The sequence below is a fragment of the Psammomys obesus genome, unplaced genomic scaffold (genome assembly GCF_907164565.1).
Source record: "Psammomys obesus unplaced genomic scaffold, mPsaObe1.curated_primary_1811, whole genome shotgun sequence".
NCBI lineage: Eukaryota > Metazoa > Chordata > Mammalia > Rodentia > Muridae > Psammomys > Psammomys obesus.
Genome location: NW_026585894.1, coordinates 21,805,234 through 21,827,489, shown reverse-complemented (window position 1 = coordinate 21,827,489; position 22,256 = coordinate 21,805,234). Strand labels below are relative to the sequence as shown.

The following is a 22,256-nucleotide window of genomic DNA, read 5'->3' as shown; positions in this document are numbered from 1 at the left end:
TTATTGTAGTTTTATATTTTTTATATTTTATTTATTTAATTTATTTTTATAGATTTAAATTTTTATATTATTATTATTTTGTGTTTTTGTTTTTATTTGATTATTTGTTTTTAATTTTATAAATTTATATATTTATTTATTCACTTATTTATTTACTAAAATTTATTCACTTTGTAACCCAGCAGTAGCTCTCTCCCATGCCTTGTGTATCCCACCCTCCCTCCTTCATCTCCTCCCATACCCCTCCCCCAGTCCACTGTTAGGGGAGGTCCTCCTCCCCTTCCATCTAACCCTAGCCTATCAGGTCTCATCAGGACTGGCTGCATTGTCTTCCTCTGTGGCCTGGCAAGGCTGCCCCCCTCAGGGGGAGGTGATCAAAGAGCCAGCCACTGAGTTCATGCCAGAGACAGCACCTGTTTCCCTTACAAGGTTACTCTCTTGGAGACTGAGCTGCCATGGGCTACATTTGTGCAGGGGTTCTAGGTTATCTCCATGCATGGTCCTGGGTTGGAGTATCAGTCTCAGGAAACAAACCTGGGCTCAGATATTTTGCTTCTGTTGCTCTCCTTGTGGAGCTCCTGTTCCCTCCAGCTCTTTAATCTCCCCCTTCTTTCATAAGATTCCCTGCACTCTGCACAAAGTTTGGTATGAGTCTCAGTATTTGCTTTGATACCCTGCTGGGTAGAGTCTTTTAGAGGCCCTCTATGGTAGGCTCCTGTCCTATTCCCTGTTTTCTCCCTCTTCCCATTTGTTTTCTCCCATTTGTCTTTCTGAATGAGGATTGATCATCTTACCCAGGGCCCTTCTTCTTGCTTAGCTTCTGTTAGGTGTACAGATTTTAGTATGTTTTTCTTATATTATATGTCTAATATCCTCTTATAAGTGAGTATATACCATATGTGTCTTTTTGCTTCTGGGATGCCTGACTCAGGATGATCTTTTCTAGTTCCCACCATTTGCCTGCAAATTTCATGATTTCCTTATTTTTAATTGCTGAATAGAATTCCATTGTGTAAATGTACCACAATTTCTGTATCCATTCCTCCATTGAGGGACATCTGGGTTGTTTCCAGGTTCTGGCTATTACAAATAAAGCTGCTACAAACATGGTTGAGCAAATGTCCTTGTTGTGTACTTGATCATATTTTGGATATATGCCTAGGAGTGGTTTAGCTGGAACTTGAGGAAGCACTATTCCTAATTTCCTGAGAAAGCATCAGACTGATTTTCAAAGTGGTTGTACAAGTTTACATCCCCACCAACAATGGAAGAGGGTTCCCCTTTCTCCATCCTCTCCAGCATGTGTTGTCACTTGAGTTTTTGATCTTAGCCATTATGATGGATGTAAGGTGCAATCTCAGGGTCATTTTGATTTGCATTTCCCTGATGACTAAAGATGTTGAGCATTTCTTTAAGTGTTTCTCTGCTATTCGGTATTCCTCTATTGACAAATCTGTTTATCTTCGTACCACATTTTTTTAATTGGATTACTTGATTTGTTGCTGTTTAACTTATTGAGTTCTTCATATATTCTGGATATTAGCCCTCAGTCAGACATAGGGTTGGTGAAGATCCTTTCCAATCCATAGGCTATCATTTTCTTCTGACAACAGTGTCCTTAGCTTTACAGAAAATTTCCAGTTTCATGATGTCCCATTTATTGATTGTTGATCTTTGAGCTTGTGCTATTGGTGTTTTGTTCAGGAAGTTGTCTCATGTGCTAATGAGTTCAAGGGTCTTCCCACTTTTTCTTCTAACAGGTTTAGTGTATCTGGTTTTATGTTGAGGTCTTTGATCCACTTAGATTTTAGTTTTGTGCAGGATGATAAGTATGGATCTATTTTCATTTTTCTACATGTAGACATCCAATTAGACCAGCACCATTTGTTGAAGATGCTGTCATTTTTCCCTTGTATGGTTTTGGCATCTTTGTCAAAGATCAGGTGTCTATAAGTGCATGGATTTATTTTTGGGTCTCCTATTTGATTCCTTTGATCCACCATTCTGTTTCTATGCCAGTACCATGCAATTTTTATTACTCTTGCTTATTAGTGCAGCTTGAGATCAGGAATGAAAAATACCTCTGGAAGTTCTTTTATTGTAGATGATTGTTTTAGCGATTCTGGCTTTCTTTTTATTCCATGTGAAGTTGAGAAATTTTCTTTCAAGATCTCTAAAGAATTGTGTTGGTAATTTGATGGGAATTACATTGAATATGTAGATTGATTTCAGTAATATGGCCAATTTTACTGTGTTAATCCTGCCAAGCCATGACCTTGGGATATCTTTCCATTTTCTGATATCTTCTATTTTTTTTCTTCAGAGACTGGAAGTTTTATTCATACAAGTCTTTGACTTGCTTGGTTAGAGTTACACCAAGGAACTTTGTGGCTATTGTGAAGGGTGTTGTTTCCTTAATTTCTTTCTCAGCACATTTGTCTTCTGTATACAGGAGGGCTACTGATTTTTTTGAGTTAATTTGTATCCTGCCCTGGGCTTTTTTTTAGATGGGAGACTTTTGATGACAGCTTTTATTTCTTGGTGGATAGAGAACTGTTAAATTTATTTACCTGGTTTTGATTCAGCTTTGGTAAGTGGAATTGATCAAGAAAATTGTCTATTTCATTTAGAGTTTCATATTTTGTGACATTTATGCTTTTGAAGTAAGACCTAATGATTGTTGGGATTTCCTCAATGTTTGCTGTTATGTCCCTCTTTTCATTTCTGATTTTGTTGATTTAGATAGTTTATCTCTGCCTTTTAGTTAGTTTGGCTAGGGGTTTGTCTATCTTTTGATTTTCTCAAAGAACCAGCGTTCGGTCTCATTGATTCTTTGAATTGTTTTCTTTGTTTCTAATTCATTGATTTTGGCTCTGAACTTGATTATTTTCAATTGTCTACTTCTCTTGGGTGTGTTTGCTTCATTTTTTTTTTCCTAGGGCTTTTAGGCATGCCATTAAATTGCTTGTATGGAATGTCTTGAACTTCTTTCTGGAGGCACTTAGTGCTATGAACTTTTCTCTTAGCACTACTTTCATTGTGTCTCATAGGTTTGGGTAAGTTTTGCTTTCATTTTCATTGAATTTTAGGACATCTCTAATTTTTTTTTTTCATTTCTTCGCTGACCAATCTGTCATCGAGAGTTGAGAGTTGCTTATTTTCCATGTATATATAGGCTTTTTGTTATTTCTGTTGTTGTTGAGATCTAGTTTTAGGACATGGTGTTCTGATAGTATACAAGGGATTATTTCGATCTTATTGAATCTGTTGAGGCTTGCTTTGTGCCTGACTATATAGTCAATTTTTGAGAATGTTTCATGAGGAGCTGAAAAGAAGGTATAGTCTTTTGAGTTTGGATGAAAAGTTCTGTAGACATCTATGAGGTCCATTTGATTTAGTACCTTTGTAAGTGTCATTATTTCCCAAATTAGCTTCTTTCTAGATGATCTGTCCCTTGGTCAGAGAGGAGTGTTGAAGTCTCCTACTATTAAGTTGTTGGGATTGATGTTCAATTTAAGCTTTAATAATGTTAAGTTTACAAACGCAGGTGCTCTTGTATTTGGGGCATAAATGTTCAGAATTGTGATGACTTCCTGGCATATTTTTCTTTTGATGGGAATGGAATGCCCCTCCTCATCTTTTTGATTAATTTTGATTGAAAGTTTATTTTAATAGACATCTTGTTTTCTGTGTCTGTTTGCTTGAAAACCATTTTTCCAGCCCTTTACTCTGAGGTAGTGTTTATATTTATTGCAGTGGTATGTTTCTTGGGTGCTGCAAAATGTTGGGTCCTGTTTTTGCAACCATTCTTTTGGTCTGTGTCTTTTTATTGGAGAGTTGAGTCCATTGATGTAAATAGAAAATAGTGACCAGTGAATAATACTTCCTTTTATTGTGGAATTGGTGGTGTTTCTTTGTTTCAATGCTTGTTTCCTTTCTATTCTTTGTTGTGAAGTTATCTATCTCCTGTGTTTTCTTAGGTATCTTTGATTTTGTTCGATTGGAGTTTTCCTTCTAGTGTCTTCTGTAGGGCTGGGTTACTGTGTAGATATTGTTTAAGTTTAGTTTTGTCATGGAATATTTTGTTTTATCCATCTATGTTGATTTAAAGCTTTGCTGGATATAGTAGTATGCATTGGCGTCTGTAGTCTCTTAGAGTCTGCATGACATCTTCCCAGGACATTCTGGCTTTCATAGTTTTTGTTGAGAAGTCTGGTGTGATTCTGATAGGTCTATATGTATATGTTACTTGGCCATTTCCCCTTGCTACTTTTAATATTTTTTATTTGTTCTGTAGATTAAGTGTTTTGGCTATGACGTGATGTGAGGAGTTTCTTTTCTGGTTTAATCTATTTGGTGTTCTGTAGGACTCTTTTTTTTTTTTTTGGTTTGTTTGGGGTTTTTTTGGTGTTTTTTTTTTTCTGTAGGACTCTTGTATGTTTATTTACACCTCTTTCTTTAAGTTGAGAAAATTTTCTTCTGTGATTTTCTTGAAAACATTTTCTGGACCTTCGAGCCTGGAATTTTCTTTTTTATCTATTTCTATTATTCTTAGATTTTGTCTTTTCATGAAGTCCTTGATTTCTTGGTTTTGTTTTGTTTTTTGGTTGTTGTTTTTTTTTTTTTTCTTTTTTTGTATGTGTGTGTCTTTGGAACTTTTTTGATTCTATTTGTCTTTGAGAGATGTATCAGTTTCTGAAACTGTATCTTTAGCACCTGAGATTCTCTCTTTCATCTCTTGTATTCTGTTAGTGATCCTTAACTTTATAGTTCCTGATCTTTTCTCTAAGTTCTCCAGCTCCAGGATTTTTTTCTGTTTATGTGTGTGTGTGTGTGTGTGTGTGTGTGTGTGTAAGATTTATTTATTATTTATACAGTTTTCTGCCTGCATGCCAAAAGAGGGCACCAGATCTCATTGTAGATGGTTGTGAGCCACCATGTGGTTCCTGGGATTGAACTCAAGACCTTTCGAAGAACAGTCAGTGCTCTTAACTTCTGAGCCATCTCTCCAGGCCTCTCTGTGTTTTCTAATTCTATTCTCTTTTCATTTCTTGTACCATTTCCTTTATCTGTTTGAATGTAGATTTCTGACTTTCCATGATGGCCTCTATTTTGTTGTTGTTGTTGTTGTTGTTTGTTCATTTCCTCTCTATATGCCTCTACTTGTGCCCCTAAATTTTTGGCTGTATTTGCCTGTATTCTTTGAGAGCTTTGTTTGTTTCCTCTTTATGTGCCTCTAAGAACTGGATAAATATAGATTTGAGATCATTTTCCTGTGTTTCCAATGAATTAAAATATCCATTTATTTTGGGGGTTGCTATTCTCTACTCTCAGATTACAACCTACAGGTGCAAATCAAAGTGTAGGAGATCCTTCAGCTCAGCTGTGTCTGCTCTTTTGCAGCCAGATAAGGAGACCCATACTTGGGGCAGCCACCTCTGCAGTCTCAGCCACTGAGCACGAAGGCTCCTTCTTGGGGCAGCAGCTGCAGCAACATATGGGCTGGGACTGGGAGGCTGGTGCTTGGGGCAACAAGAATGCAGGGGAGTCAAATATTCGCCACTCTCAGACCCTGGAGATATCTATGGGTGTCCTTGATCTAAACTGTCCTAGCTCACGGTTGTCCCCTCTCACTCAAGAAGCCTTAATGTCAATGTTCTGGCTTCAGCCACCCTTCCATTCACAATTTTGGAGTTTTGGATCCTGTGAGTCTTAGATAAGATGTGTGCTGGTTGTAGCCACCTTGGACTCTTTATTTTATTATTAAGGGTGTTTAAGTTAATTTCTAAATAAGTTTCCATTCTTATATGGAAGTAAAACATACCAAAGAACAGAAACTATGTGATGGAAAGGATTCATTTAGATCAACCATCCTTGGCAAATTTCATCCAGATCACCTTTTCAAGATAATCAGAATCTCTATGGATATGCCTATCATTAGGGCATTCATTTTTGTTCCTGTTGTCATTTTTTTCTTTTACAGATTTATTTGTTTATGTATTTTACATATAGGGCAATTTGTCTGCATGTATGTCTGCACTCCAGATGAAGGAATACATGGTTGTTAGCCATTTATTCAAACTCGGATCCTCTGTAAGACCAACAAGTGCTCTTAACCACTGAGCCATATCTCCAGCCCAAAGACAGTCTTCTCACACTGAACAGCCTTCTTCCATTTTTATGTAGTCTGGCTTTTCTGATCAAGAACTTTACAGCCTGAAAGATCTCTTTCAAAATGACTGGAAATTGGTCTTGTTGTAATTCTTAATATTCTTCCATTTTAACAGATTTATAAACTCATGGACTTTAATATATTTCAAAGTCTCAATACACACAGTTGTTAGCCTATGGATGTATATATTGTCCCATGCTTGGAAAACATATAAACATATTATGTTTTCCAACTGGCTCATTTTGAAGCAATCCCCATTCATCTTTGATGACAAGACATTCCAGAATCAATTCATTTTTTAAAACAGGGCCAAGATTTAACCATTATTGTAAAAAGCTCTATGTCACTTTTGATTAGAGAATAAAATCACACTTGAAAGAAATTTTCTTAATGCTATGTTGAGGCCTTTCATATAATAAGTACCCTTTCACTGGGGTATATCCCTAACTTGCTCCATCCCCCTTTTTGAGACAGTTTTGGTGTGTATGGTGGCCTTGAGATACTGTGTAAACCATATTGGCTTTGAATTTTCAGCAAACTTCCTGCCTCAGCATATTTCGTGCTGGCATTATGGGCATGTGCCACCACCACAAGCAGAAATGTTTCTTTTGTTGAATGATATAGTTAGCTTCTAATAATTACAGTAGCACTCCTTTAGATAATAACCACTCAAAAATATTGTTGGTAATAATACCACAACCATCTAGAAATAGAGTTGAAATCACATCTTCAACCATTCTTTCCTTTTACTGTGCAGACTGGAACAAATGATGTTTGACATATTAAACATCTAGACAAAATAGGATGTATTAAATATTTAAGCTGTACACATTTTTGAAGAATTCCAGTATTGGCTATTAAATAGTTATGGCACACTGGTGTGTGTGTGTGTGTGTGTGTGTGTATGTGTGTGTGTGTGTGTGTTTGTGTGTGTGTGTGTGTGTGCAAGACCTTTTAAATACAGGAAATCCAGATTTTGCCAAAGCTGTTCTGCTTTAATTGTTGGCAGAGACCAAAGACCATCTGAAAACCTGCAGGAATCTATGAAACATCAAGTAAAACTTCATTTCCTTTCAGTAGAAATGAAAAGAGAGAAAAATGACAAATCTTTACAGAGCTAGGAAGTATTTTTAACTTGTCAGCCTTTCATTTGTAACAAGTATAATCAAGTTCTTAAGACATTTAAAGCTGGGGTTTTAAATGACAAGCTTCAGGACTCCTCCAGCTCTAGCTGCAAGCTTGCCATTGTTTTCAGTGAGAAGGTTTGTTTATATTTTAAAATTATCTTTATTAGCCTGAAAGCATGAAAAGAGTGAATTCTGTTTATAGCAATTTAAGCTTGAAGGAACCAATGCCACTGAAAATATTATGCACAAATCACATCTTTAATATCTTTGTTCCCCCAAGTGTTTGTAATGTGAAAACCATTCTGGGAACTGTTTCTCCCCGTTGGCGCACATCATAGCCACATCATTGAATGTCACCTCACCTGTAGTTTCTATGGCTAAAAGAGGACCAAGTGGGGCTTTTGATAAAGTTTGACATGCTTCCTTTTTGCTATGTATGAATTTCCAAGGAATTTTTTGTTAGTACAACAATATTCCTTACACTGTTATTCATTTATGGTCCATTCTATTAACCATATGAATTCATCAAACATTTACTGTTCCTATAAGTAGAATACAGAATTCATTCCTCTAAATCACTTACTCTCAAAATATGGTTACCAAAGCAAAACATAAGCAAGCTTATGTTTTGTTGGGAGCTTGTTAGAAATGCAAACTCTTGGATTTCAAACCAGACCTTCTGAATGAGACATAATTCCCACTGGTGACTCTGATATGCATTCAAGTTTGCATTTCTCCAAAAAATTGTAAGGGCTGACTGTTTAACTCAGTGGTAATGCACTTGTAGCATGCCTGAGGTCGTAGGTTTTGTCACTAGCACTACAAAAGGAAAAAAGACCCATACTGCTTATACAATTGAATGTATAAGAAGTGAACAAAGCACATCTCTAACATTTCCATGTTGATTGGAATCTTAATCAAATGCTTTCAGTATTTTTGTATTTTCCTGAATGCTCTAGGCATTTTACAAAGGAAAATTTAACCATAAACTATCACATTGATTACAAAGTTAATTAATATTTTGATGATAAAACAGGCTATAATATTATTGCCAGTTTCATAGATATTATTTTATTTATTCTTATACATTTTTATTAAATTTATTCATTTTTTAAATCAATTACAGTTTATTCACTTTGTATCCCAGCTGTAGCCCCCTCTCTCATTATACCTCTTTTTAAAAATACTTTCACAGTACTGGAACTTAAACATTATTAGGCTGTACATGTTTTAATATCTTCTCTGGGTTTCAATAATTTGAACAGGATGAAAAGAAAAAACAAATTGCAGGAAGACAGGGATACAATTTAAGTAAATTGTTAAGCACTTGATTCTGATTGGTTAGTGAGAACTGGTTGCTAAGATCAAAGTGAGTTAAACTCCAGATGTTGACTACTGGGCTAGTATCTTATCGTAATAGCTTTCACTTTTGTCATGGAGCTATATTTGTTTCTTGTTGCTTCTTTAACATACTATTTCAAATGCCATGGCTTATGTAGCTAAAAAGCAAACTTCCTGTTTTGGGAATTAGGAGAGGTGCCTTCTTCTGGAGAGTCCAGGAAAGATTTGAATCCTTGATCTTTCCAGTTTCCAGAAGTTTCCCACATCCTTCAGCTCATCCCTGAACCTCTCACTACTGGACATTCTCCCATTTCTTACATCTTTTCTCTCTTTTATAAAGGCATCTGAGATTATAGAGTCCAACCCAGGGAAGTTGTCCTCTCTCCAAATACTTACTTTGATTATATCTTGCAATTCATTTTGTGAAGATTTGGAGGATTCAGACACAAGCATTTTTGTGACCTATTATTCTGTTTACCACAGGATTTTTATTGCTCTATTTCATATCCATTCTAGGATTTTAAGAAACTTTAAAGATGAGGTATTTGGTTCCATTTGTTTGCCTTTAATTTCTGACAGTACATGACCCATTGCCACAGCTTTGTAATATTCAACTCTTGTACTTTCTCAATATGTTAAAGCATACTACACCTTGTTCCTTTGCATTGCATTAGAATTAATTAAGTCATGATAAATTTTCCATTCAGAGAAACAAGAAAGTGAATCTGAAACTTTAGATTGACAGTTAACTAAGTCTTTATTTTGGAATAACAGTTCTATCACAGTGGAAGTCACGTGACAACTGGTGCTACTTAACTGCTGGAGTACCTGCTACTTCTCTTTTGTAGAAGAACACAAATGCTAATGGAGCCTAGTTTTGAAAGAATTTCTATTGATTCTAAGACCAATTAGCTGATAAATTATGTTAATTAATTATAGGTTATGCAGATTAAAAATACTAGGTATATAAAATATCTGTCTGAAAATACGTACATACATACAGATGTATACTGTGTGTACCTGTATATATGTAAGTATGTATGTATATAGGTAGTCTTACTTGTTTAAATACATTTAAAATGAAGGGGTAATGTTTAACATTTCTCTTTTACATTTGTAAATTTCTTTATATTAATTCATTTCTTACAAGTATCATGGCCTTTTATAAATAGAAGTAGTTTCATTCAGAATAATTTTATTGCGATGAAAAATTATAGCTTGAAAATAGAAGCTCCTTTAAGTTGACTTCCTCATTAGCAGTGCCCTTGCCATGTCTTTCTTCCTGGCAACAATGTGATGTTACAGACCCATTCTGATTTTATCCTGCCGAGGATGTTGAATTGAATATTCTTTAACAGTTCTCTTTCCATATATTTTTAATAGAACAGTGTTAAGGATCAAACTCATTGTGCTAAGGATGCTTGCAGGAATCTAGGGGTATAAAAATAACAGCTTCTGTAATTGTCACTCTTGATAATTGACTAAGATCAAATGAATATACTTAATATGTGTATAAAATCTTAATCTTTCCAGTATAACATAGTGTGTTATTAACCCATTCATTCCCTCTCATTTAACACAAGAGGACCTTTATTAGAATACAAGGATTATTTCAGGGATTTGAATAGCTGTAATGGATCAGTGGTGAAAAGAGCATGTTCCTTCAGGATATTGTACCATTTTGTCATCACAATCTTCTATTCTGACTTTAGATTCTGCCTGGCCATGATTATCCCAAGTACTAGTTTTCTTTGTATCCTGCATAAAGAACTAGAATGTGTATTTATTTCTACTTGGTGTGTATATGTGTGGTGCTAGGGTGAGGGGGTGTCTTCCTATGTACCTAAAGCTTACCTTGAACTGGTGGTGATCCTCCTATCTAAACCTTCAGAATACTGTAAGTACAGGTGTGCACCATCATGTCTGAATTTTTGCTCAGTGCTGAGAGTAGAACTACAGCCCCTTGCCTGACAAGTGCTTTATTCACTTACACTCTTGGTTACTTCTGACAGCTTTTTAAAAAATCTTTATATTCCTTTATTGTGCCATCAAACTTGTAGAGCATATGTCAACAGACATTTCATGGGTGCATTCATACCTCTCTAAAATGGCTCAGCTGCTGAACACTGCATACATTAATTTTGCTTTCTAAAGGCTAGTTTGTAGTGTGACTACAAGAATTCACTTCCAGGTTCTTTGTGATTGGACAGTGCATAGAATTTACTAGAGCATAATCCTCCTGAGATAAATTACATAGTACTTGTCTGCTCCAAATCCAGGATCATGTCCAGGACTGTTTTCCTCTCTCACCTTCAACTACATAAGTCTTCCAATCAGAGATGCTTCCTCCATGTTACCTGGGTATTCTTCCACTACAGGGGTTGTTATGGTTTGGATTGGACATAATCCCCCACAGTTCAAGTGCTAAAGGCTTAGTATTGTAGAAATGTTCCGAGGTGAGGCTTTTAGGAAGTGATTGGATCATGTGTGCTCTGGTATCACCAATGGATTAACACATTTGTTGATGAATCATGAGTCGCTAATGTATGGAAAGGTGATGAAAATACAGGAGGTGGGACCTAGGCAAAGCCACTGGGTTTGAAGGCATCTACATACACTTTGAATAGTTCAAAGTATTTCATATAAAGTGAAACATACTTCTGCACCTCTCTTATTAGGTTGGAGGTATCATAAAATTTATTCTCTTTAAACATGCACTTTTACCTGGCTGTGACTTAGATATTACTGAGTTGTCTACTTCCGTTGAGTTACTTTTCTTCAGTAGAGTTAGAAACTTGCATTCTACTGGGAAGAAGACTTCCATTATGATTCTCACAAAAAGCAAGCAGATATAAAATTATTTTAACATAACTATTAGAGCCTTAGAACAGTGATTCTTAAACTTTGGAAGATTATCTGAAACACTAAGAAATTCAGAAGTCATCCTCTATATTTGCCATCCAGGCATCTGCATAGTAACAGAAGAAAGTTCTGTTACTCAGCAAAGTACCTTTATCACAAATCATCGGATATATGGAGCAGCTGGTTGCTCTAATGAGGGAAATTTTACTGGGAAATATTTACTGGTGAATTATTCTATACTCGGAGTATTTGAGATGCTTTTTTTCTTTTAATTGAGCCATTCATTATAGGCTCTTACCTCAGAAGCAGTGTTTATTCTTGCATTTTTCCTTACCTTGTGAAGATTCTAAGCATAGAATTAATGGTATTTTTAAAATATGGTAGCTTTAATTCCCTCTTTAGTAAGAACCTCCTTTAATGTGCAAGTTTGCTTCTGGGAGTCACAATGGAGATGAGGTGTCAGTAAATCTGGGTGGCATTTGACATACTGAGCAGCTGCTAATACTGATATGATGAGCAATGTGGTAGTTTTGGTTTTCAGTCTTAGCTCAAAATTGGCATCTCCTTGAAAATTAAAAACCAACCAAGAAGCAAACACCACTAGTTCCTAATTACCATCCCCTAGAGATTTTGTGTGTGTTTCCATAGCTGCTACATGGATGCTTTATATTTTACAGAAACAGTGAAAACTTCCCCTCTGTGGGTTAATTTGTGTGACTAATTCTCTTTTACATTAAATGACTGTGTATTTAGTGTTAGCTTTCCAGTCTGTCACATTCATAGGTATATTGTACTACTCATTTTAATTTATTAGCACTTATTCATGTCTTTAAGGAGCTTGCATTAAAGAAGGGGTTATTAAGCAAAACCTGCTTAGAATATCTCTTTTTGGTTTGCCACAGTGTATTATCTAGCATGACAGATGTGGTGTTAGCTCGAGTGTATAAACAGTCAGATCTGGACATCCTGGCTAAGGAAGCATCCATCCCAATTGTCAACGGACTATCAGACTTGTATCATCCTATCCAGATCCTGGCTGATTACCTCACACTCCAGGTTGGTGTGTTTCTTTGCTTTACAGGAGAGAAAAAAAATCAACAGATATTCCTAACTTTTTAGTGGAACCATTTACTTAATTGCTATTATGTAAAACGTCTATCTTTAAAAGTATGCATGTGTGAATACTACAGATCTAGAAAACAATACATTGATCTAAAAAAGCTATATGATCCCTTTCTTCTCAAGCCTGTTTCCAACCCCTTCTAGCCCATCACACATCTATTCTTTCAATCAATTTGCTTTCTGTTGCTCATTTTTTTTTCTTTTGTGGTACTGAGGATGGAAACCTGGGCCTCATACATGCTTGAAAAGCTCTTTGCTAGTGAGTCCCATCTTCAGCGCAGTTTTGTTAAATTCTAAGGTCATGAAACAATTTCTTTAGATTTATTTATTGTTTTAGAATGAAACCTACTATGTATATATTCTTTTATATACATATATGCTATGTATATATTCTTTTATATATATACTATGTATATATTCTTTTATGTGGATTGAATATTTATGTGTTAAGAAACTCAAACTTTATACAAAGACTATCCCTTGAGGAGGGGAACTCCCTTCTACTTCTAACCTTGAAGTTTCTAATTTTATGGAGGGATTGACAACTTACAAAAGAGTTGTTACCATGATATGTATATTTATAATTCCCAGGAATGCCTTTATAATTTACACATGACTGTATCCATTAACAAATTATTCTCAGCAATGTTTTTTGACATTTGATGGTGGCAATGTTCTCAGAGTCACTCTACCATGCTGTTTCTTGTGAATTATTCCAGCCACTTCTTTACACCAGGGAATATAATAACATGGAAGTAGTAGCTATCTGTCTCTTTCGTTTCAACTTCAGCATCAAAGGTTGTACCTGGATAAAGATAGTGCTCAATCCTTGAATGATAAAATAGAGTCAAAATTCATGAAAATCTAAGCCTCAGTACTGTCTTGGATTAAGACATTAGAACATTTTAGGTACTGTTTTGTGACTGTGTGTTCATATTATTGAATACAATGCAAAATATAGTCTATTCCAATAAGGCACTTATTTCAAGGCAAAATCTTAACTCTAGTAACTGTTGCTTAAAAGTGGGTTTCAGCCCCCATATTTGATCCCCTTTCCCTCTTGTTTTGTAGGAACACTATGGCTCTCTCAAAGGTCTTACCCTCAGCTGGATAGGGGATGGGAACAACATCCTGCACTCCATAATGATGAGTGCTGCAAAATTCGGGATGCACCTTCAAGCAGCTACTCCAAAGGTAGGTAAACTCTCTGCCCTGAAATAACTTCCCTGTCAATCAGATGTTTATTTCACAGTGGAAACAAAGCTTCTGACCAAGGACAGCATAGCTGAGGCCACACAATTTAGGCTCTATTACCAACTCTTCTATTGAATAAGTATCTGGCTTTCTAAGAGTGCAATTTTTCATTTCTATAGTGGAAACTAGTCTTGGCTGATGCCTTTTATTCTATGTGTCTGTGATAAAAGCACATCTGAATTATGCCTTTGAATGCCCTAATACTGGTCATTATGATGACTGGCATCTTTGTGCATTATCACCACACAGCCTGAAGAAAGCAGTGAAAACCAGACAATGTAAAATCTTCAGTGCATAGAAATGGTGCTGTAATCTCTTCAATACAGCAATTTGATTTAAAAATAATTAAAGAAGCAAAAATGTCAGTTCTCTGTGAAGGACACATTTGCTGGCATCCAGCTTTATATTTCAAACCTCATCTCCAGGGTCTCATTGGATTTTTAAATCTGAGTCTCGTGTGCCTATGAAAACTACCCCTACATCTTTTCTATCCTGATTATTCTCATAAAATGTAAATGGTAACAGTTGTTGCCAATCCCTCCATAAATTTAGAAACTTCCAGGTTAGAAGTAGAAGGGAGTTCCCCTCACCAGGAGAGAGTCTTTGTATAAAGTTTGAATTTCTTAACACATAAATGTTCGATCCACATAATAATATACATGCATAAATAAAAACACTAAAATAAAAAATGTACATCCCCCCAGAAATAGTCCTATGTTAAGATACCCTTGCCCCTTGTAGAACAAACAGAACCTGGAATGGGTAAGAAATAACCCTACGAGGGAATCAAGCACAGACCAACCCTGAAGGATATGCCAAGAATAGTTTAAACACCACAGACCTACCACTCTCTTCTCTCCATTAAGCTTCTTATTTAGCTTCTGATGTCCTTTCAGTAGTCTTTTAATAAGGAACATTTCCCTAAGTAGACATTATTTCAGAAACAAAGTGTTGATTTGTGGTAAGAGAATTGACCATCACATTAGGAGAAAACTGTTTACAGTGATCATGTGCCCTGCCAGTGTGTCTCTCACCAAGCACGTGTTTGTTGTTTTCCAATAGTCACACCTATGGCTCACTCTGAGATGGATATAAGGGAACTTCAAAATTTTTCTCTGTGCTTTTGCTTCATGTATTTGAGATGGTTTTTGTTTGTTTGTTTGTTTGTTTGTTTGTTTGTTTTACCAACTGCCAGGAACGTGATTTATAGCATGGAGATAAATCGCTTTATTTCTCGAATAATAATCATCCAGTCCTTGAGTATCTCATGTACACTTCACCCACCTGACTCTTGAACAGTGTCTTCAGCTGAGTTTCCTACTAACATGTCCACGGTAGAGACTTAAGAGACTCACAGGGAACTAGTAGGAAGAGATAAAGGAAAGAGAAGAATTAAGGAAGGGTACTGTTTACAGGGGTCAAACATCCTAGGGTATTTCTGGAGATGAGAGGCATTCAATGCTAAAATTTTCAGAGCATTTGGAAAACCAGGATAATTTGGTCACCCTAGTGCTATGGCATGCCCAGTAAAGGGAAAGCTTAACTTGCTACAACAAATGAGCACTTGAATGTAAGGTATGCTTCAGAGTTGTCCAGACCTGGAGTCAGGAGAGTGAGTTTTCATCCTTCTGGACCAGTTACTGCTAAGGAACAATGGGCAAAGTGGAGTGGCAAGTTCTCTGACACCTGCAATGAAAAGGACAGCCTGTTAGCCAGAGAGTGGCCTTCTGAAAAAAAAAAAAAAAAGCTGCAAGTTCTGTGTTGGTAAAACATTTGTGTGGCCTGTTGTATCCCAAACAAGTTAATAAAATCATGTTCTCTGGTGTTCTAGCTGAGTCAGTTTGGGTCAATGCATCCTTCTCACTTAGTTTCTTAGGCAAGAACAAATGGGTACAAACCAGGTGTCTCAAAAAGCACAGTAAGGTGTTGTCTGAGATCTAGGTGTTGGCACAGCCATATTCCATTTGTTAATTGACTCCTTCCTGAATTACTCCAAGCGTTCCCTCCATCATCTTTATTCTGTGTCCATATATCTCTATGTGCAAATGTCCCTGTTCTTCAGAATAATGGCTTATTAAATTTAGGCCTACTTCCACTCACTATGACCTCTTCTTAAGTACTTATATATGCAAAGACCTTATTTCCAAATAAAGCTACATTCTGAGGTTCCCATTGGGTAGTCTGAGTGCATGAGTGTGCCTGCCTCTGTGTGTATGTGTGTGTGTGTGTGTGTGTGTGTGTGTGTGTTTGTGTTTTGTGTAATGCAGTGGCATCAAAGCCAGGGCCTCATATAGTCTACCTAAATACTTTGCCACTGAATTATGCCATGACTTTTATTTTTTATTTTTTTATTATTAGTTACATTTTATTAACTCTGTATCCCAACTGTATCCCGCTCCCTCATTCCTTCCCAAACTCTCCCTCCCTCATCTCCTCCCTGCCCCTTTCCAAGTCCACTGATTGGGGAGGACCTCCTTCCCTTTCATCTGACCCTGTTTTATCAGATATCTTGCCCTGACTTTTTAAAGGACATTATTTTCCCAAACACCTCTGCCATGCTATAGAACAAATGGCATGCACATGCAATAATAATAATATGCTCTGGAAGCTCTCCTATTACAGCAAAATTTTAGGGAGTGGAGAGTTGACCCCCAAAACAAATCCTCCTCCTCCTCTCATTTAGCATGCACTGAAACAAAAGCTTAGGTATGACATATTTGAGCACACTCTCACTAGAGTGTGGAACACAAGAGAACATGATTTCAATAACGTGTTTGGGATACAACAGGCCACAGAAATGTCTTACTAATGCAGAACTTGCAGCTCTTTATTGTTTTTTGTTTTCTGTTTTTTCTTTTTTTTTTTTAAGAAAGCCACTAGCAGGGTAGCAAGCTGCTCTTCTCCTTGTAGGCGCCAGAGAACTTACCACTCCACTTTGCCCATTGTCCTTCAGGCATATTACGGCAAAATATGACTGCATTTGCTTTCACAGATAAAATGTGCATGGACAATAATTGTTCTCTGCTATAAGCTGACTTTGAAATGGCTCCATTCTGTTGAAGAAATACACAGTTTAAACATTTTACTGCATGTCAAAAATGTCTTATTAACATTGAAAGAAAATTTCCAACACAATAGAGTGATTTCAGTATTATTCTTCTATGGGCACTCATTTAAATGAGAAAGTACACCAAAATCCACTTAAATCCTGGTGAGAGCAAGGTTTTTGTTTTTGTTTTTGCATTGAAAAACAAACAAACAAACAAACCTGCTGCAAAGTCTGATAGTGCAGAAGTTGCGGTTGGTCATTAATTTGTAAGTCTTCACTTCTTAATAGAACTATTTCCCTTAAAGATAAAGCTAGATTTATTGAAAATTTAAGAAACATTGGCCAACTCCCAAAGTCATAAGGAATCCATTTTCTCATGCCTGAACCAAGAATAACTTACATGTTCAAAAGAAATTATTATTCTGTCCATTATTTTGCAACAGTGTTCCATAAGCCATGGATGGTGATGATTTTAACAGTGTTCTAAGTAAATATTTAAACTGTTTTGTTAATCACCTTCCTCATATGGTTTTAAGATGTACGTAAAAGCCAACGAGTGATTTAGCATTGAAAACTGAGATCTGAGTGAAGAATCCCTCTCTGCACTCTAAGTCGTGGTTCAGAGAGTGCAAGGTTGGGTGATTTTCTAATTTCCAAGTTCTAGTTCTCTAAGGACTTATTGATTCCTTCTCTAAGAATAATTATTGGTAGAGAGTTCAAATGCTCTTTTCTGAAGGGAGGAGTACAATTTCAGGGCAGTAGGCACCTAGTGTAATATCCAAGTCTCTTTATTTATATTCACCTGTACGGATGTTCACAACATTAGTTACCAAATTCACAAACCTGTATTAATTACTTTCCCCAACCCCCAACCCCATAAACCAGGCTCCAAGATCTTTTGGCAGTTTGAGCATAGCAACACTTGCTTTAAAAATCTGCAGCTGTCATAATCAATATCTCGGCAGTTTCTTTTCTCCAGAATTTGGTGAGGGGAGAAGAACTATGGTAGACAAGTATGTTTAAAAAAGCCAGATTTCAGATGAATGTACATGGGCTTGCCTGTTACCAACTGAGCTTCTTGGAAAGCAGATTTTAGTGTGTGGGATATATAAGATGCCCATGGCAGTGCGCGCTTGAAGTCAATGGCAGTGAGAAAGAGCAGGGTAAGGAAGCAGGAGTATGGGGATGGAGAATTGAGCTATGACTTGGACCCAACCCACATTCTCAGTTGACCTACAGAACATTTTTTAAAAAATTTGGATCTGTGTGGGCTTGGGAAGAGAGGGTATGGTTTTCCTATCTTCCTATCAATCACTCCTTGAATATATGGAGACCTGGAAGGGTATGCTTGTGTGAGTGAGTGAGGTGACCTTTTATAGCTGAGGCAGTGTCCAAAGGTAGCAGACAGATAAAGACCACCTTCTTTCTGGTACCACCATAGCAACATAGAGGAGTAAGTCCTTTTTTTTTAATCTTTTATTTTTTTTATTAATTACACTTTATTCATTTTGTATCCCCCCATAAGCCCCTCCCTCCTCCCCTGCCGATCCCACCCTCCCTCCCCTTTCTGCATGCATGCCACTCCCCAAGTCCACTGATAGGGGAGGTCCTCCTCTCCTTCTTTCTGATCTTAGTCTATCAGTTCTCATCAAAAGTGGCTGCATTGTCCTCTACTGTGGCCTGGTAAGGCTGCTCCCCCCTCAGGGGGAAGTGATCAACGAGCAGGCCAATCAGATTATGTCAGAGGCAGTCCCTCTTCTCATTACTATGGAACCCACTTGGACACTGAACTGCCATGGGCTACACCTGTGCAGGGGTTCCAGGTCATCTCCACAAATAGTCCTTGGTTGGAGTATGAGTCTCTGGGAAGTTCCCTGTGTTCAAATTATCTTGTTCTGTTGCTCTGCTTGTGGAGTTCCCGTTCCCTCCAGCTCGAGTAAGTCCTTTTAATCATGATTATTCATGACAATGAAGGTGTGAAGAAAATATCACAACATTCAGAAGAAATCCATACAAAATGGAGGGGCTGTGCATAATCATGGGGGTTTTTTTGTATTTTATTTTTTTCTTATCAGTTACATTTTATTAACTCTGTACCCCAGCCGTGTCCCGATCCCTCATTCCCTCCCAGTCCCTCCTTCTCTCCCTCCCTCTCTCCTCTCCACCGTGCCCCTTGCCAAGTCCACTGATAGGGGGGACCTCCTCCCCACTCATCTGATCCTGTTTTATCAGGTATCTTCAGGACTGGCTGCAAAGCTCTCCTCTGTGGCCTAACAGGACTGCTCCTCCCTTGGGGGGTGGGGAGGCCAAAGAGCCAGTCATTGAGTTCCTGTTAGAAATAGTCCTTGTTCCCCTTACTATGGGAAACCAATTGGTTACTGAGCTACCACAGGCTACATCTGAGCAGAGGTTCTAGGTTACATTCATACATGGTCCTTGGTTGCATATCAGTCTCAGAAAAGACCCTGTGCCCAGATATCTTTGGTCCTTGTGGAGCTCCTATCCTTTCCTCATCAGACTAACTCCCCTTCTTTCTTATGATTCCCTGTACTCTGCCAAAGGTTTGGTCATGAGTCTTTGCTTTGAAAACACTGCTAGTTAGAGTCTTTCCAATGCGCTCAGTAGACTCCTGTCATACGTTCAATGCACATCCCATCTGTCATTCTAAACGAGGATTGATCATCTTACCCCATGTCTACTCTCTTGATTATCTTTTTTAGGTGTACAGATTTCATTATGTTTATTATATCTTATAGGTCTATATAAGTGAGTATATACTGTGTTTGTCTTTCTCCTTCTGGGATATTTCACTCAGGATGATCTTTTCTAGGTCCCACCATTTGCCTGCAAATTTCATGATTTCCTCCTTTTTGATTGCTGAGTAGTATTCCATTGTGTAAAAATACCACAATTTCTGTATCCATTCCTCCGTTGACAGACATCTGGGTTGTTTCCAGGTTCTGGCTATTACAAATAAAGCTGCTATAAACATGGTTGAGCAAATATCCCTTTTGTGTACTTGAGCAAACTTTGGGTATATACCTAACAGTGGTATAGCTGGATCTTGAGGAAGCACTATTCCTAATTGTCTTAGAAAGCGCCAGATAGATTTCCAGAGTGGTTGTACCAGTTTACATTCCCACCAGCAGTGGAGGAGGGTTCCCCTTTCTCCACAACCTCTCCAGCAAATCATGGGGTTTGAACTGACATGGAGGTGAGGCTAGAGTTCATGTTCAGATAAAGGCACTCAAGAGGAGATATTCAAGGGTGAAAGGCTGGGATGGTAGAAAATGGCAAAATATGTACAGGGACAAGAAGATTGACTTTGTTGTGGCAGTATATTGAGAAGAATTAAAGGAGACAAAAGCAGGAGAGATGTATTTTAGGAAGAAAGGCTTGAGGCACTTAATTAGCTTTGATATAAGAAGCAAGTACTAAACAAGTCACACTGTTGTCTACAAATAGAATAGTGAGTGGAGAAGACTCATGATGGCATTATGACTTGGCAATAGTTTTAGCTAATTTAGCTACCTGCAGAATATCCACTAGAGCTGGGACTAGGGTGAGTAAACAAGACTCCCAGGATGCAAAATCATTTAATCCTAAGAATTGCGCATCTCTTTATAGGTACCTTACTTACTTTTCCAAACCATTCTAAAAACAATAATAAATGACATTTCACAGCAAGTCCTCCTCTCTTGGAAAAGAATAAGACAGAAGCCCATTGGTATTTAGCTGGAGAGGTCCCAGAGTGCTTTTCTGTGGAGTGGTCATTCAAACAAGGACGTCAAAAACTTGTCCATGGAAAGAGCGAGGTGGGGAAGCATGTTACACAAAAATGAAGCTGTGTGTGCAAAGCAGAGATAAAAATACATTAGGCTCTACAGTTATGTGTATAGCCCTCTTATACTATTAAAACGTCAAGGAGAGGTCTATCAAAGAGAGGTAGAAAGTACCATGCTCTGTATTTGCCTTTATGACTGAGGAAAACAGAGATAGTTAGTTCAAAGGACACCATGACAGCTTCAATATGCTCTACTGACCATGGATAAGCTATATCTTTTAAAAGAAAAGAGAAAGACTATTTTAGGCTTTCTTTTGTTTTGTTTTAAGACACATTAGATATGTGTTAGATATAAGAGCTATTAAATAGTACCATTTATAATTAAATTCTCTAATTACCTAAATAACAGCTCAATTTTCTTCTTGCAGGGTTATGAGCCAGATCCTAATATAATCAAGCAGGCAGAGCAGTATGCCAAGGAGGTATGCTCTTTATTTGTAATGTTCAAATTGCCTTTGTCTGTCCTTTGAAGTTTTTATTTTTATTTTTTCTAATCAGCAAACTTCTCTGTGCTAGAATGGTACCAAGTTCTCAATGACAAATGATCCATTGGAAGCAGCCCGTGGAAGCAATGTATTAATTACAGACACTTGGATAAGCATGGGACAAGAGGAGGAGAAGCAAAAGCGTCTTCAGGCTTTCCAAGGTTACCAGGTTACAATGAAGGTACAAATTGATGCTTCTCTGAGTTCACTAATTGAACTCATAAAGACTAGAACTACCTCATCACCCACTCACTTTAGGGACAGTTGACTGACCTTTTATACTCTATTAAAGATACACTGCAACCCAACAAGATCTCTCACCTCCTAAAGATTACCAATATTCTTGGGGAAAAAAACACTTATGACAAAGAAATCTAAAGCTTGTGCTGTGGAGTAAGCTTCCCCCCTCTAACAACAACAGAAGTCCCCAAATGCTTTACTTTGTGTAAATGCAGAGAAATCAGGTTACTTCTGATGCTTGCAATTCCTTAAGATTTCTCCCATAAGAAAAGCTTGCCATGTTCTTGCATGCCTTGCTTTTATTTTCTAATCTCTCTTAAACCAATGATAGCTTTACAAACTGTCCTAGGAGAATTCCGTTTAATCTAATGCCTTCCAGGAATATCAGAAAAGCTGCATATCAATTTTTTCTTCCTGCTTGCCTCCTTTCCTTCCCTTGCCTTTTTGTTGTTGTTGTCTGCAATGTTAAACACTGGCATGGAGCCCAGGGCCTAGAGAAAGTTAGGTAAAGAACTCTACCACACCCACTCTATGTTTCAATCTTAAACAATCATCAGAATGGCCTGTGTGTATTCTTATCCTCGGCTGGAAGGCCCCAACTCCAGGTCTTCTGATTCAGTGGGTCTTGCATGTAAAAATTTGCATTCTATCTGATTCCCGCATAATGAAATTCTGCTACTTGAGGGCCACACTTTGAGAACCTCTGTTGAAAGCATATTCCAAACAACAGGAGTACATTGAAGTGGAGACAGTGATTACA

At 37.3% G+C, this 22,256-nt stretch overlaps 1 protein-coding gene across 1 annotated transcript in view; it reads left to right on the top strand.

Moving 5' to 3' along the window:
- The window catches only part of Otc (ornithine transcarbamylase), a 79,159-nt gene that overhangs the window by 38,085 nt on the left and 18,818 nt on the right, over positions 1-22,256 (top strand). Inside the window, exons 5-8 of the mRNA XM_055599531.1 lie at positions 12,405-12,558; positions 13,696-13,818; positions 21,140-21,193; positions 21,288-21,437. Coding sequence (XP_055455506.1) covers positions 12,405-12,558; positions 13,696-13,818; positions 21,140-21,193; positions 21,288-21,437 — 481 coding nt within the window. The remainder of the gene's footprint in view (positions 1-12,404; positions 12,559-13,695; positions 13,819-21,139; positions 21,194-21,287; positions 21,438-22,256) is intronic.